This window comes from Acromyrmex echinatior, chromosome 6 (assembly GCF_024713525.1).
Source record: "Acromyrmex echinatior isolate Ae372 chromosome 6, ASM2471352v2, whole genome shotgun sequence".
NCBI classification, from domain to species: Eukaryota; Metazoa; Arthropoda; class Insecta; order Hymenoptera; family Formicidae; genus Acromyrmex; species Acromyrmex echinatior.
Genome location: NC_141857.1, coordinates 3,287,008 through 3,305,509, shown reverse-complemented (window position 1 = coordinate 3,305,509; position 18,502 = coordinate 3,287,008). Strand labels below are relative to the sequence as shown.

The window sequence follows — 18,502 nt, the reverse complement described above, 5'->3', positions numbered from 1 at the left end:
TAAAAAGATAAGAAATATCAAACGTTATTTAATCAATAAATTGAATAATTTTCAGTCAACCCCTTGGAAGTGAAAATAATTGACGGAAACCGGCCACTGTCGGCGGGCAAGAAATACGATCTGGTATGCACAACTTCCGGTTCCAGACCACCAGCTAGCGTTACCTGGCGGAGGAACGGTCAACGCTTAGTGGATTCCAAGGAGACCGTAAGTGTGTTCCTTTATAGAATAATTTTCATTCTTACAGTCAACGTACATTCCATCCAGCCATTTTCGGCAGTGCATAAACTTGAGTTTGTAGTCTTGAGTAAGAGAGAATCCTTGATTCCTTTATCAAGAATATCACCTTAATTCATGTGAATATTTAACTCTTTTAAACAAATGGAAGATCATGATATTTCTTTAATGCAAATCGATCTTAATGGAAGATCATGTTAAAAAATACATTATAAATCTATTTGATCATTTTTTATAATTTACAATATATTATTTTTCTAGTTATGATGTTTTAAATATAAACATAAACAAATATAATAACCAAGATGAACTATCGACATAAATTGTTAAGTTATTTTATTGTTTATGTTCTGTAATACATTAAAAACGCATCTGTCACTGCGAGAAAGTTTTGTCCTACACGTGTCTAAACTTTCGAAATTTTTCTTACATATTTACCGTGTTTTCGCCAAACTGTAGAAGATATCACAAGAGTTCTAGAGAGATATCTTTTTCTTCTATTTTTATTTAATTTATATTTAACTTAAGAAAAGAAACTTATCTATGTGATGTATAAATCGGAAAATATGAGAGGGACGTGTAATTATACCTTTTTTAATTAAAATTGATACATTTTTGATTGTATGTTATTGACGATAATTCAGTTTAATCTTCTCAGTGACGAAAGACGATTAATCTCTCACTACCTCGACTCGTCTGGTTGACGTGTGTCTCCTAATTTCGCGGCAAAGCAATTTCCACGTTCAATTTACACGTGGATTAAACGACACCAAAAAAGACATAGGCTGATTACGTGATTGACTGCCATTTATAGTGAAGCCTACCGTGCAGAGATTATGTTTAATTGACGGGAAATGAAACTATCCTACAGCTATAAGTCGAGATATATTGTTAATTTAAGCATAATTGAGATAAAAGAGAGTACGAGGCAATAATTTAATGAGAATAAACGTTAAGAATATTGAAATATAATTAAATTACACACAACAAATATAAGTAAATTGCTTATATAAACTATATTTATTTTAGTTAAGAGTATTCTTAATGTATTATCCACTTTTAATTGCAAACAAACTATCTGTTCTCAACTGATTCTTCTTGTTCATTAATCTCATACTTTTTGTTTCATTTTATTTATCGATTTTTCTTTTAGTGAAAACTTCTCGGAAAATTTTTTAATTAGATTAATTCCTTAATTAAAAAATTACTTTTCAGACGTGAAATTAGAATAGATAATCGATAACTAGAATCTACAGTTTTTCTCTTTCTCTTTTTCTAGAAAGAGAAAAATATTAGGACAATATGTTGGCAATGTTATGAAACAATTGTTTATTGAACAGTTTGAACGTTTTGTTCACAAAATATGAAATTCCCTCCGTATAAATCTTGCATCGATTTATCATGGAATTGAAAATAAAATGAAAAAAGCTAGAAACTGTTGTATAACAGTGTTACGCAATCGAGTCGTACGCTGTGTTCTGATAAAAAAGTGTAACATTTCGTCGTTACGGGATTAATCAACGGCAATGAAGAGGTACGTCGCAAATATCGATAAATCTAATTACGCGCAGCTCGAATAAAGAATATCTCACTGGGGCGATTACGATGATACTTGATCTATGAGAATGAAATCCTCTCGTGCGCGTGCATTTCCCCTGCCTCCCCCTCTCTCTCTCTCTCTCTCTCTCTCTCTCTCTTTCTCTCCCTCCCTCTTCCGTTCCGATACAATTCATTAATTCATTCAATTTCATTCCGAGCGCGCGGCGAAATAAATTTCGATTTAACGTAAATCGAACGCTCTAACCGGGGCACGGCGTTACTGTCGCGAGAAACGGATGAAGGTATTTCGTATACAAAGCAAACAAACGTCAATGGAAACGCGGATTAGCGAACGAAATGAAAGAACGTACTTTCGAATAAATTGACCCGTTGTCGGGCGAAATCGAGCATCGGCCTCTGTTTATTCTACTTCGATTTCTCTGCGCCAACCCCCGGCAAAACACATGGTGCGCACAGGGTACACGGATGAGAGGTGATGCACGTAGGAACGGTGCGCAAACAACGCGACGCGCGTCGTATCCGCCGCGCGTTTTGATCCGCACTTAAGACGACGACGTAAATATTTGTCGGGTAGCGGCGGATTAAGGACGAGGGCGAAGGGAGCGAAGGGCCCCGTACTGTATACGGGACAGAGAAAATATTGTTTCAAAGTCGATACCCGCGCTAGACGACGCGACAGTGAAGATTGTTTCGCTGCTTACGTAAGAAAGTTAAACACAGAAGCGGCGGGGGTTGAAGGGATAGAAAATACGACGAGAGAACCGGTATAATCCACGATGGAATGTCTCGACCGAAGAGGCCTGTTCTTCTTCTTGCTTCTCCCGCTTCTTACTAATCACACAGCGTTTTCTCAGCGAGTTTCTCGCTTCATCTCTCGCAGCTCTTCCCGCGATTACGCAACCGCGCGTAAAAATAGTTACCGTGGTGTATATACAGGGTGTCTCACAACTACCGAACTTTCTCTTAAGGATATATTCTTGAGGTAATTTTGAGACAAAAATTCTAATACGAAAATGTCTACATAATTTTTTGAATTATAAGCTAACTTTAAATGCTTGTAAGTAAAAAACTATTTTACTTTTAGAGCCTCTATTATTATTTCTGGATTCTTTTGAATATTTTAAGACGGAAATCCTAATACGAAAATATCGAGGCTATAATAGTTTTCGAATTACACACTATCTTTAACCATTCTTTATAATTCAAAAATTATTGTAGCTTCGATATTTTTGTATTAGGATTTTCGTCTCAAAATTATCTCAAGAATACGTCCTTAAGAGGAAATTCGATAGTTGTGAAACACCCTATATATATATATAAATACAACATTCCGTAAACGAGGGTTTCGCGTCGCGAGTATTTTTCCACCGTATCGTATCATGGAATTGCAGCAATTATGTTAATCGATTCGACCTCGCTGGAATGCGCAGTCGGAAATATATTTTTAATGAATGGCGCATCTCATTTCGTAATTATCTTTGCGCGGGCCACCGCGTGAAACGGCGCGGCGCGCGAAGCTCTCCGCCGCCATCGGAACGAAATTAGAGCGCGAGTCCGCTACCGTTGATTTATTCCCTCGGCAAGACGTGAAATTTATTATTCGAGCGCACTCTCTGCCCCGCGATTATTTTTTAATCGCGCGACAGAATCGCGGGGAAGGGGGAGAAGGGGAGAGAGGAATCCTCGCATCCGTCGCGCTCTCACGCGAGATTGAAGCCTCGACTGTCCACTTTTTCCGACACACCGCGGGAAAGTTGAAAAAGCGCTCGGAATATTTTGAGATTTTATGAAAAATTTTGCGTTATATTTCGTTCAGGAATATGAGTAATGCGGGCGATGCGTTTTTCTCTGTCTACCCTCCACTATTCCTGTTTTATGCGTGGAGCGTAATCCCTAAACTCAGTTCATTGGACGGAGCGAGTGTTTGCACTAGCATGGATGTTTAATTCACGAAACGTAAAGCAGAGTTATTACGGGTGCTTCATAATCCACGAACTTGATTTTTCGTAAGCTACGGAACTTTTAAATAGCGTAAAATTATGAATTATGCTTAATTTTGATATGGGAATAACGAGATGTTAATTAAAATATGAAATATTAGAGATGCAGAAGCGAAACTTGAATTTTACATGATTTGTAACAAAGTTAAAAAAAAATCCTCACATGCCATCAGTCTGAATTAACTACCTGGATTTTATTTTATATCATAATATTAAATTGACGAGACGCAAATATAAATTTTGTTACACAATTTTATCCAGGGGGATAATAGCGTTTAACAAAGTAGTTTTCATTTTAGCGAAAAATCGAAAAAGGTAAAAACAAGAAAAAAAAACATTTCACGTTTTTTTTTCCTTCGACACCTCGGAGCTATTCGACAAGTATTTGCTCGGATAACAAAGGGAAAACAATTCTCATACGAATGTTTTCGAGGTCGTACACTGATCGATTGTTATAAAATTGGTTCACACGTTCACCCACGCGCTTTATTCGGTTTGTTTTGTGATCAAAATCGATAGTAAAAAAAAAGTTCGCTTTCCGTTGTTAATACGTGTTATTTACTCGTCACTGCTATCAAACGGGCCATTATTTACGAAACGTTAACTGGCGAATAATTCATTTACGAAAAAAAAAGGCGGTTTTATCATGTTTTTATCTATTCTTATACGTACGTTTGCAAACTCCTACGATTGTACGGATAGAGGGAGATAAATTTGGGCGATCGTATATATAGACGCAACGAGACGGAATGGTTAACCGGCCACTCGACGTATTGGACGTTCATTAAGGCATCGATTCTCCTTAATTACAAGCGCAAATTCGCGAACTTCGCGCGACTCTGATTTAAATTATTTCACGCTTAATGACGCTTTTACTACAGGTTCGTACTCGCGATAACGATAATTCTCCTGCCACCCTTGCAATGAGACACACTTGTGCACGGCCATACAGAGGTACACGTGCGCAAGAGAGAACCTTATTTTATGGTCACTTTAAGGAGCTGTACGAGCCATGGTCGAGCTTGCAAATTACATTGAGTGCGCGTCTCGACGGTGTAAATCGAATCGGAAGTCCTTGGGCGCGTGGTTTTCCACGGAGATGCATGTCTGATTATTCAGAGGCGTTTACTACTTGAACAAGTTTCCAAGTTAAATGAATCGATATTCGCGGTTTTAAATCGAACGTTATAATCTCAACTATCATAAATATTTCTTACCATTAATTTTTTCTACAATTTTTTGTCCCATGTTTAAAATAATCCAAGAATAAAATTAAGTATTGGATTGATGGAAAAGTTCTGCGGTATTTTGTTAGCTCAAAATTATATATAGAATATCTTCATTAAAAATAATCAAAATGTAAATTTTAAAAGAGGGTTTTAAAGCTTGAAATCTCTACTTTCGAATGGTTATTATATTTCTTGAATTTATGTGAATTTTGTAATTTTTATATATAGAAAACTATAAATTTCAAAAAAGGGAAATTTTTCTTCTCACTTTGTGAGTCTGTCACGTACCAAAAACAATTTGTAAAAATTTTCCACTATCTATATCGTGAAAGTTTGGAGTTTTTTTTTACAAAATCGTTTTTTAAAAATGTTTCTACGATTTTTTATTCTTGAGTTAATTCGCTAGTTAAGTAAAAAAGAGCATTCTGAATTTGATTGCTCATAACTCCATTAAAAATCATCTTACTGCAATTAAAAAAACAGATTCTTAAAGCTGAAACGTTACTCTATCGAATAGTATCATGCTAATTTTTTAAATGTAAAATATATAGAAATTTGAAATTAAAAATTTGTGTGATATTACTATCTTTATAATCATTGCGCAATGGAAAAAAGAACAATAATATCACATTTTTAGCTCAACTGTACATATATTTTATTTTTTTTTAAATTGACAATTACACCATTAGAGCAACGTTTCAATTTTAAGAATCTGTTTTATTAATTACGGTACGATGATTTTTAACGGAGTTATGAGCAATTAAAATCAAAATGCTCTTTTGTTTAATCCGCGTGTAACTTGGTAACAAAAAGTCATAGGAACATTTTTTAAAAACAAACTTTTAGGAAAAACTTTAAGCTTTCGCGTCAGAAAATTTCGCAACAAATATATTCTGTATATAATAATGTAAAAATAAATATATTCTGTATTTGAGCTAACAAAATTCCGCAGAACTTTTTCTCCAATTAAATATGAAATAAAGTCTGAATATAAAATGTTAGATTTTATATGCGTTTTTGATACAGAATCTTATATTCAAAGAACAGCCTTTTTTACTGTGAAAAACGATATATGACATGCTTCACTAACAGTAAATAAAATAACTCTCTCTGTATGTTCCTACTAAGCTTTGCGATTTTTTTCTAATTTTTTGATGAGTCTAGAAATGAAAATTAGTAGTCACATTCAAAAGGAACATTTCTAAATGTTAATAAAAAATATGAGATGTATTCAAATATTCATATAGGTAGAATAGATTTAAAAAGAAGTAGCATTATGTGCATATATTGGATACATATGTACTCAATATGATCTAAGTATATATACCTTTTTTTGTAAAAAAAGATATTACAAAAATAGAAAATAAAATAATCCATTGTTACTTTTATAATATTATAATTTTTTATTATTTATATTAGGTGTTGGAATTAATTCGTAGCGTTTTTTAATGAAAGAATGTTATTTATTTCACATGAGCATTAAAAAATACATTAATGAAAGTACTTCCCATCACTTGTAAAACGCTACGAATTAATTCCAACACCTAATAATATTATAAGTTTATTGACATAGAAGAATACACAAAAAACTATTTTCCAAGCAATACTCATTTACTTATCTGCTTATCTACTCACGATATTTAACAAGTGAATTAAAATCCATAATCTGAAATAATAACAAGAGTACAAAAAAACATTACAATCGTGTACTATCAGTATGCCTACACACAGGTTGACCACATTAGTTCCACAACAAGTTTCTTCTCTTTGATTATAAACAAAACATGATAAAAATATAAACTAAATATATAATATTGTAAAGTATGAACATAGAGCTATGATAACATCAACTACTGAAATCAATAACAATCTTCTGATAGTTTAGGAAGCAATTATTTATCTATGAAATATTACATCGCTATTATATCACAGCAATCTGCATTTTGCTTTACTGACGATAACAGAATGAACAAATTGAGCAATATAAACTGATACAATCGAGTGAAGCGAACAATCTGCACCACCTATTACTGCTATCTGTTGAATTGATCGTATAATACGAACAAATAGGTATTTTGATACCTATATTAATTCCAGTTACCTTAATTAATTATTAGATAGAAGATTGAGAAATTCATTTTAAAAAATTAGAATTTGTTTATGAAGAATAGCTACAAATGCGCGTCTTTAAAAAAAATTGTTCTTTAATTTTAAAAAACTGATAGATGAAGTAATACATTAAAAATTATATTATCTATATGCGCATACATTATCTATATGCATATCATCCATACTACTTTAGAAGATTCATCATGCATAAAATAAAGTTTTTTCGTACTAACATATGCGTTTTTGATACATTAGATGAAAAAGACAGTTAAGATATGGTATAAACAACAGAAAAATGAGAAAGATATTTATTTATTACTTGCGTACTTCCTTACATAAGTTGCGAAAATTTATCTGACACATATACATTGAATAATTCAATGAAACTCTGACGTAATGACAGTTTTGCTCTAAAATAAGATAGAAGTTACTTCTTTATTTAAAAAAGTAGACCTATCCCTCGAGAAAGGTAACGAGAAATTGATTGAGAATATCGACCATGATTAGCTCTGACCCTCCAGGTCAGATGACAGATATGCTTTTAATATATAGGGGTTGAACGGTTGCTTTCACCGCCATTGATGACAGAGCGAGTAAGCAAACGACCGTGTCGATGAAGAAAAAGAGAATAAATGCGACGAGTGTCGGCAGGGTGGACGGGCGGAAACTGGGGACTCCGATGAACGTTATCATAATGTTGTTACAGACCTCCGTCGATGGGAACACGACCACCAGCGTTTTATCTTTCATGGCGACGAAAGCAGACGCAGGCAGACACTTGTCGTGTCAAGCTGAAAATCGAATCATGGGAACTGCGCCGATAGAGGACGGCTGGGTACTCCAGATACAATGTAAGCTCATAAACGACGACAGCCCCGAATCCGGTTCTGTTCCCCGGGGCGCGCTCGCGACGCTCTTTCCTTATTTATTCAGACGCCGGGGATTCCGGTCGATTTTGACGATTTATTGAAGGTCGTGATTCGCAGATACGCCAGAGACGCAGATCCAGCTCGGCACGTCGCTGAATCCTAACACCATACGCGAAGGCACGGATGTCTACTTCGACTGTCTCATACAGGCCGAGCCGTCGGTGTACAAGGTGGAATGGCGACATCAGGTGAGCGAAAACACAATTTTATAGTGAATTTTGTTGGACGTACTAGTACATGTTAAAGCCGATGTGCACTGATTTAATCTGGATGTAAAAGTGAAATGCAGTATTTGAATTATAAAAATATATATTTTACCAACAACACAATAAAATTTATTGAGTATTTCATGATTTAATCTATTTCTATATTTATATCGAACACACATCTTTACCGCAATTTGTATACAATGGCCTTTATTTGCATCAATCACACTGAGTGCGTCCAATCAAATTTGCTATTACTCAAGCGGAAGCTATAAATGTTGTTTTGGCTTCCGAGTACTTGATACTTTGGAGTATCTCCTTACTTTGAAAGACAAACATCGGCAATGCAAATAAATGCACGTAAAAGTGGACAAGATAATCAATGGAGAGATTTAGTATAATAGTTGATGTATACAGATACTCAATAATGTATCAAATTATTACGAAGCTTAATTATTTCAAAATGAAATATGAGATAGAAAACATTTTTAGAAAATCACCGACTGTTGTTGATAAAAACAAGTTGATTTAAACATTTTTCAAGAAATCAATTTAGCTGAGAAATCGGAGACGCAAAACTTGAAATTACAATAATTTATTCAGCGAGATTTATTTAAAAGTTTTATCTTTAATGAATCAACTTTACGTTAACCAATTAGCGTATGTACAGCATCCATGTGCGAAGTAGAATTTATCATAATTATACCGAGATTTCACGGTACATAGAAAAACATTTCCCAGAGAAGAATTTCTGGAAAAAAATCAGAATATATTCGTGAATCATTTTCCGGAGATGTAATCTCCGCAAATACTCTCTCATTTCACCTCGCTGCGAATTATCATTAATCTATTTCGAAGATGCGTAACAATGTTCGTCGCTAGTAATTCGTCCGTATCTCTCGCTCTCAGAAAGTTCTAAAACCCGAGTGTCGTAAACAGATCGGTCTCTCGCCAACTAACAAGCTCGATTATGCCTGTATTCGCATCGACTTATGTTAAGACCGAATATAAACTTCGACGCTCGAAGTATCAAACTTTTATAATAACTTTCCGCCACCTCTGTCACGATGATCACTCTTATCTTCTTTTCGTCTCTGACAAATGAGAGGTTGTTGGTTTATTCACGTTCGTGTGTGTACCATATACACGCACAGAAAGTAATTCTCACTCCGAAACGTAGCCCGCTTAATGTAACGGCGAGTGACGTGTCAATGTTGGTCGTGTTTCTTTCAGGGCAAGGCACTCCATCACAACATCACGCAGGGCATCATAATCAGCAACCAGAGTTTAGTGCTGCAGGGAGTTGATCGTAAAAGCGCTGGCAATTACACGTGCGTGGGATACAATACTGAGGGTGACGGCGAAAGCTCGCCTTTTTATCTAAACGTGATGTGTACGTATTCTTACATATATAATATAGTAGAAAATTGAATAGGACAAACACCGCGGAGAATTTATTTATCGGAATGTATAAATTAAATTAGGAATTGTTTTAAAGCCTGATTATTTAGTACGAAATAATAAACAGAAGCATAAAAGCTAAATTGAATTTAAGGGCTAAATAATGTTTATATGATGTCAGTAATACAAATGACAGATATCTATCACTTTACAGCTGTGTGTTTACAACTTTGTATTTAATCTTTATATCTTTTTATATATAATTATTTATTATTTAGTATTTTTTCTAACCAACTTTACCGTAATGTTTTTGCAGTTAATACAAAATAAAAAACATTAATCAAAAGTATTTCAGTATACAGAGTGATTCATTTTAATCTTAATAGACAAATATTTCGAAAATATTTGCTCAAAAAACATGCCAAACAAATATAATGAAACATATAGACATTAATACTTTATCGATTTTAATCTATTATTCGGATTATTACAATCCTAAGTACATGACTAAATCCTCTTGATGTAGCTAAGTAATAATTCGAGTTATTTATCATATTTCAACGTACGCTGAAATATGGTTGTTAATGCTTATCGATTTTATTCGGATTATTACAGTACTAAATACTGAGTCTTCTCGATGCAGCTACATTCATAATTCGGATTATTTATCGCACTAAGAATGCGAATAATAACGAAACGAAGATTCTCAACGGGAATGTGTTCGATCGACTTCAATTAATAATGAATTATAATGAGTAAAGATTCGGTACTCGCGTAAATTTCCGCTGTGAAATTTTAATTCCTGGCTTATATACGTACATCTATATGTCCCTCGCGAATTGCGTGTACAATATTATCAGGATATCCAGCTGTTTATTCGTTTGCGTGCAGATTATCGGATGCGATATCGAAATATTTTGCAATAGTTTTGTTAATCAATATTTGAATTTATTTGAAAGCTTCGTCAGATAGGTATACGAAACGCAAAGCGTATTATTGTGAAGCTCGCACATATTTAATATAGAAATTCGCAGTTAAAAATTACAATAAGCGCATTATTAATACTTTATTCAGCAAGCTGTAAAAGAAGATAATAAAAGGATAAAGCTGATTTGGAGAATGTCTAATTTGATTAATAATAAAATTACTTAATACTGAAAATTAAACTGTCTGACCAATTATTTAAAAAAATAATATTGAAGTGGATTTTGAGGTAGATTTTAAAGTAAAATTCTGATTTTACTTTAGCTCTGTTATTATTATTGCGAAATTATTTAACATTGGAATTAAAATATGCAAATTAAACTTTATTCATTTAAATAGATGACAGTAACTTCTCACGTCTAAAAAATTATAAGAAATACTTTAAAAATATAATTTGTGTCTGAATTTTTAAGATAGTAAAAATTTAAAAATTTTGAAATAATATTTTTAATATGAAAATGTTAAGCCAGATTTCTTAAGAAATCTTTCTAATAATGGAAACTAAGATAACAATAATATCTCGATAATCGTGCATCCTATTTATAATCGAATAATAATTTTCCTTATTAGATCTTCACAAGAAACTTAAAATAGATCACGAAATATCGGTAAATCATTCCCAGCAACTTTAAGTAGTAGTATAAGAAATTCACGAGCCTTACAAGACGAAGTATATCCTTCGTATTCTTTGCGCCCCAATTATTTCTCGGTGACGTTCGATGTTTGTTCCCGCAGTCGCCCCTACGTGCAAGCCAAACCAGACGAAGGTCCACGGTGTAGCGAAACAGGAGAAGGCGAATATATCCTGCCAAGTGGATGCAAATCCGCCGGAAGTGCAATTCAAGTGGACCTTTAATAACTCCGCCGAGAGTATCGACGTTGCGGCCGGCCATATCGCGCGAGCTGGCACATCCTCCATCGTCTCATACACACCAATGACGGAATTAGATTACGGCACGTTACTCTGCTGGGCCAGCAATCACATCGGGCAACAACAAGTGCCCTGTGTATATCACATTATACCGGCGGGTAAGGGATCTCTGCATTCATATCATATTTCGCGAAAACGCGAAGTGACGTATCTGCTGATACGCAGAGTGAATTTTCGATTTAGACCAGAAGATTGATCGCCACGGCGAGTTTACGTGATGTGGCGTAACAAAATTATGCAAACTACAAACAATTTTTTTTATTAAAAAAAATCGATAGGTAATATTTCTCGTACCAATTCAATTTAATCCTTCTTTAATTTATGATTGTCCCCTTGACGAGAGCGAAAATATATAAAGCGAGAATAAAAATGGAAAGAAATCCCTTTTTCAGAAAGAAGAATATGATAGAAATCAGTGAATGATAATTTTAAAATCTTTTCTCCATATTTTGCATATTAAAAATTTAATACTTGTACAAAATGAGTTTCTATTCTACGCTTAATTAGCCTACAATTTCATAAATTAGTGAAACTAACAATAAAGTTAATAGTTTTAATCCTTTGGGATTTAAACCTTTCGGGAATTGTAACTGTTATGTTAATTTAGAATTTGGATTTTATTCATGGTTTCTAAAGTCTCACATTTGCGTAATTGAATAACTAATTCGAATCTTAGTATAAAATTGGATGCAATTTTTGTGTGTATAAGTTGTTTTAATAAAATCATCCAATTATGAGAAACTTCGTTCGGCTTCGAGTTATAATTAGTTCCAATTAGTATTGTTATAATAGCGACGTAAATCAGATAACGTGATAATGAAGTCGCGAATTATCTCTGAATATCAAAAGTATTTGAAATGTAGATAAAACTTAAGAAATGTTATTACATTGTATATTTCTCTCTCTTTCTCCCTTCCTCCCCCTCTCTCTGTCTCTCTCTCTCTCTCTCTCTCTCTCTGCATTTACAGCGTGATAGCGCAAAAGATATCTGTTTCTTTCAATTATCAAACAAATCATTACAATAAATGAACTTGATACTGTTGCTTTTTATATTCAATTCGACTTAAAAAAATCTAATGTAAGCCCAATGGATCCATCCAATGCAACGTGTATCTCCGTTATTCTCATATCAGTGTATTCCCCGGGTATTCTCATCCGCCGCGTATCGATGCTCGAGTTACCAATTAATTGCGATTCACGGATCCTACTATCGAATTGCGTTACAAAGAAAACGCGTGTACGCGTATACAAGAATAAGCGTATTCCGGACATAGAGAAAAACAGCTCTCGCACCATGCAAAAAAAAAAACCAATCCAATGGGTGGGCGAGTAAAACAGGGACACTGCGAGAGACGGTAGCAGGTGTCTGATGCGCGCTATGATTTTTCAGGAACCATAAACGTGAAAACAACTCGGGCATATTCCCGCTTATTTCCTTTTCTTTATTCCCCTTTCTTTTTCTTGTCCCTTCACGACGCAGTATGCCGTTATCGTTTCGTTCGCGCCCTTTTAACCGGCTTTTACGAGCCGCGAAGTGTACCGTCGGCTAATGCCTTTACGGAAAAAAAAAGCCAGACAACCGTATATCTTTACAGCCGACTCGGTTACAAGTGGCTTGTATGCACCAGCGCACCATGCGCCGGATTTACAGGGCAACTATCACGCCCTGATTCGCGAATCTACCGCACGCGAAACGATACGTTACATAACGCCTACCCCCTTTTGCGCCGTCTGTATGAAACTATACATCATTTCGACGCGAGAAAAGAACGCATTGAAAGTTGGAGTAAACTGCAGAAACTGCTGACGCTGAAGAGTTACCGCTGTACTTATGTAATTAGTTTCGCTTAAAATTCAGCGCACTTTAATATAGCGCAAAAAGTAGAAATAAACAAACTTCGGGAAACAGCAGGGAAGTTATTACGCAATTTTTTTTACGTACTTTGTTTTTTATTCATATTTTTCATTTGTAATTTTTCGATTCCGAATGTATCTATATATGGGGTTTTAGAGCTGCACGATTCGAGAGAGAGAAAAAAAGTTATCCCATTTTTCTAAACTATAAAAAATGTAGCTTTCATATTGAACATTAACTATTTTTAATAAAAGGCGACAAGCCAATTTTTTGCGAAATATATATAAAATTGAAAGGTGAATAGGAAAAATTGTCTTACATTTTTTATTTAATCTAAACGCAAAATTGTTAACAATCGAAAAAGGTTTTTCCTGTTGTTGGCATACAAAATGAAAATATTTCAATATTACATCGTTAATTCATTTATTTCTACAATTCGCTTGGCCAATGCCGAATGGAGACAAGCAAATATAATATTTTAATCTAAACCTGTCAAAGCTTCGAACAATATTGTTTTAACAGTTATTTAAAACATTGAAAGAGATTCCGATAGTTATTTAAAAAAAAAAATCGATATATAAAGGGGGGGGTATCATCAATATTTTAAATTTTTATCGCTACGTATAATTCGATTTCGTACCTTTTTAACATCAACGATCGTTTTTTTCATCATTCTATTTTCTCTCTTATTATCCGTCTTATCTAATAATTCCGACGCGCAAAATTTCATCGATCAAAAGGGCGCACTTGGAAAGAATCTGAAAGAAAAAATTACCCCGCGATATTATCGTGGCTTTGTGGCTATTACGAGCTGTTACGAGCGCGTGAATAGTCTGTCGTGCACGCAGTGCATTTTAAAACGCAGGCGAACCTTATCCGTGACAGGCCGACCAGACATGGTTCACAATTGCACGACCTCGAACACGTCGACCAACTCGTTTTCCGTGCGGTGCACGGAAGGGTTCAACGGCGGCTTGCCGCAATCCTTTCTGCTGGAGGTGCGCGAGAGCAACAGCCAGGAGTTGCGTGCCAATCTGACGTCGCCGGTGCCGCGCTTCAGCGTCACTCACTTGGAGTCCGGCGCCCTTTATCAGGCCTGCATTTACGCCTACAACGACAAGGGTCGTAGCGAGGCAATGGTGGTGCAGGCCGGCACTTTAAGGCTACCGGAAAAACAACTGACGTCCGAGTCAGGTGAGAATATTCCCTTATTTTTTTTCTGGAAACCGAGACCAGCGATCACGCTATTTTCACGCTGATATTATTCTCCCGCTAAGAATTGAATTACTTGACGAAATATTTGACGAGAAATATGCGCATACAAATGTATTATGATTGAAAGGTATGTTCCGATACATGTAGCCTTGTATATTAAAGTAAATTGATACTCGTTCAATATTTCAAAAATTCCTGTGTAATGTATTATACTGTGAACGTTAACAACTTCAAAGTTTTCGATATCTTTTGAACAAGCTCCGATACTCGATTTGCTTGGAAGTTGCGAGAAAGTATTGACTCAAGAACCTTCACATCATATGTACATATGGTTTTCAAATCTTTTTGCTTGCGACACAAAATTTTCTTTATCGTGAAAAGTCACATGACTATATCGTATTTTTGAAAAAAATAATTCGAAACAAAGTCCACATTTCTGCAAATACAATTATAAAACTCAATTGATTTTATAATTACAATTAATCGACGAGAGATATCGTTCTATATACTAGATAATATTATATACTGAGAAAAAAAATGTTTGACATTTGTGACTATATATACTTGCATAGTAAAATAATTATAGTTAGAAGCTCTATTTTTATGATTACTACTGCTACAATGTTAGTAATAATAGCCTTAGTTCTCTTAAACATGCAAAACTACTATAAATTAGATAATTTTAATAAAAATTTCAATAAATATTAATATAATAAAATATTAAAGTATAAATGTGGTAATTAAAATAAACATTTTTATTTAGTAACTACAATCGCAATTATAGTGAATATAATTATTTTCTTAAATTCACTTACTATCTGTATGTTATAGAAATAATAATAAAAATTCTCAACTTTTATGCGTTATAGCGTGTTTCTCTTTTTATGGCGCGGTATTCATGCGCGTTCGATGTTATACGCCATATATTAATCCCAAAAGGCTACATGAGATTTAGATAATTACGGTAAAATTCACGTCGATGAGGCAGTGCGAGCGAAAAGCCGCTGCCAATTGGCCGAATTGATGAAAAGCTATCGACTCAATATTAATTCGTCGGGCGAGCCGCGTAAAAAGCTCCCGGCGCTTTTATGACCCGACGCGAAAAATCGGGTCAGGAATTGGCGATTTAATACTACCGGACGGACAATTTTCTCGTTGTTTGCCTGATGCGATTGTTATCGTAATTTTTAATTCGTCCACCACCGGTATCCGGGATCGTATCGCTTTATGTATATCTCTATTAAAATAAAATGCGGCTGTATTTAGGGCATTATTCGTTGAATTTCAGGATTTGCAAACAAGTCAAGCGTGATACCTATGCCGCATACTTTTTGTGTTTTTATGAAAGCCATATCTGTTGCGTTATTAACATTTTATGTAGCATGTTATTGTATCGTGTAATGCGTTAAAAATCTGAACGCCACGTTCAAATTTTAAAAAGAGTTTAACATTTAGTACATACGATTGTCATTCGTGTTCTGTATATTTCTTTTCTTCGAAAAACTAGTATCAATAATTAGTTATAACATTTGTATACAATTTTTTTTAAATACACAATCTTACAAATATTTTCTAAAGGTGTTAAAGTATATGTAAGAATTATTTAATAATTTTTGTATTTGTTAAAATAATGAAAATTAACAGACACGAATAATTCACTGTAAAAAGATTGGAAAATCATCGTATGTATTAAGGATTAAAGAGAATGTCATTTGAAGTGTATGTAACTGAAAGCTATTTAAAATAATTACATGATAATATATCGATTTGTGTTCGATATCGATCACTTTTCATTTTCAATTTTTCAATGGACATTGCAGAACGACCGAGGCAGCATGACAACTTGACACCGATGTTGAGCGTGACGATCGGCGTTGTGATGGCTCTCATTATCGTCGCGGTTATAGTGATGGTCGTCTTACGGATTCAACACACGCACGTAGAAGAGCAGAACAAGTCGCAGATGGAGGATCACGCGAAGCAGACGAAAGCCGTTCCCATACAGAGGGAACTACGATTCCGAGAGGGATGCAGTTTGCTTGCGGACGAGAAGCATCCCAGCAGTCCGTTTCGAAAGTTGGAAACCAGCGGTGATCTCAGTGAAAGCGACGAGAAAAATCCTGACATTATTCCACAGCAAATTACTGGTTCGTATCTTCGCAATTTCTGTATTTCTGTAATTCTAAAATTGGTAAAACTATAAAAAATGTGCTAAAAATCATATTACATCAAAAAATTTAAAAAAAATTATCAAAACTCGAAAATACATATCTTTGTTTTTTAAGTATAATTTTTCTTAAAAAAACAAAATCTATATATATATATATATATATATATATATATATATTATATTAAATTAAAGACGTAAGCGATTTGTGTAAATTATAAAGTATCTCATTGGTAGAATCAGAAATTTGACCACAAGCGAAATTTTTTAAAAATCAAATATGAAACAATAGAATTATATTATAATAATTAATAATATTAAATTCTTATTTAAATTTTTACATTAAAAAAATTATTATTTAAATATATAATTCGTTTTAAAATATAGAAAATGTTTTATTTAAAATTATATTAATACAAAAAAAGAATAATATGATAGAATGTTTTTTTTATATTTAGGAATTTTTTAAATTAAAAAATATTTTTAAAAAATATCAGAGTTGTGATTAAGCATTTTAAAAATATTAAAAATATACATAATATTTTCCCCTGTATAAATATTTTTGAAAACTTGAAATCTTCATTTTTTAAAATATTTATAGCATGACCTCCATAATCCCCCACTCCCTCCCCCGCAAATCCGCTAACACATCCACAGCACATTTTTTTCAAGATTGAAAGAAAATCTGGTCGAGTGCGCTTCCATTCATTTTCCATGAGTGTTTCAGAAATTTTCTCATTCGTGTTTATACGGTCGTAAAACTCCGTGGCGAAATTTGGCAGTTGTAAAATTGTCGTGAAATTTTTCCGTAGGTGATGAGCCGTCGGAATATTTAAGGAAGAGACGTCTGGTATCAACGATCGAGACGTCACCATCAAGAAGCCTTCTGGAACACTCAACGGTGACTTCTATCAGCGGACACAGCAGTTACGTCGGATATTGCACGATCCGCAATGGTATGCCACTGCACGAGTTCTCCAACTTGTCAACGAAGCACAAAAGCGTGAGTTCCATTAAAGATTTGATAATATAAATGTCATAAATATAAATTTGATAATACAAGTACCTCGTATAGATATTTAACGAAATAACAAAATAGCTTACATCGATAACAATGGAGTATCGTGCAATTAAAAGTATGATTACATAATTCAGAATTAGATTAAACAATAAATGACATTTTCGATTGATTCGTAAAAAGTACAATTAAATAAAAAAATACCTTAATTAGAACTTAACTGGATCTTAATGCTTAATTTCGATATGATTTTATAGATATCCTGTTCTATAAACTGTGTGTCGATTTAATTTTCTTGAAATGCAATTTAAAATACAAATCACAAATTTACAAGCAACTTGATGATAGCGATACTAAACGTTTTTAAAAATATTATAAAGAATTTAATTTGTAATATTATCCCCCCTCCCCTCCCAGTTTAAAACCGTATCTGGTATTTCAACATCGAAAATGTTGTGTTTCAACATCGTAAATGAAATTATTGTACAGTTTATAGATATTTATATAAATTCACAATATTAATATTAAGATCGACTAAAATTGAATAAAACATTTTCTATTTAGTTAAAAAATTAAATTGAATACCAATGAGATACAATGATATATATATATAGTCCTGCGATTTTCTCTCTCTCTAAAACAATTACGTACATAACTTTAT

General features: G+C 33.8%; 1 protein-coding gene across 2 annotated transcripts in view; it reads left to right on the top strand.

Annotated features, from left to right (window-relative positions):
- LOC105145417 (neural cell adhesion molecule 2) overlaps window positions 1–18,502 on the top strand; it is a 227,251-nt gene that overhangs the window by 204,755 nt on the left and 3,994 nt on the right. For both annotated transcript variants that reach the window (XM_011054921.2, XM_087407023.1), the window contains 8 exons: window positions 56–207; window positions 7,842–7,986; window positions 8,122–8,252; window positions 9,504–9,663; window positions 11,391–11,684; window positions 14,327–14,635; window positions 16,477–16,803; window positions 17,636–17,826. In XM_011054921.2, coding sequence (XP_011053223.2) covers window positions 56–207; window positions 7,842–7,986; window positions 8,122–8,252; window positions 9,504–9,663; window positions 11,391–11,684; window positions 14,327–14,635; window positions 16,477–16,803; window positions 17,636–17,826 — 1,709 coding nt within the window. The remainder of the gene's footprint in view (window positions 1–55; window positions 208–7,841; window positions 7,987–8,121; window positions 8,253–9,503; window positions 9,664–11,390; window positions 11,685–14,326; window positions 14,636–16,476; window positions 16,804–17,635; window positions 17,827–18,502) is intronic.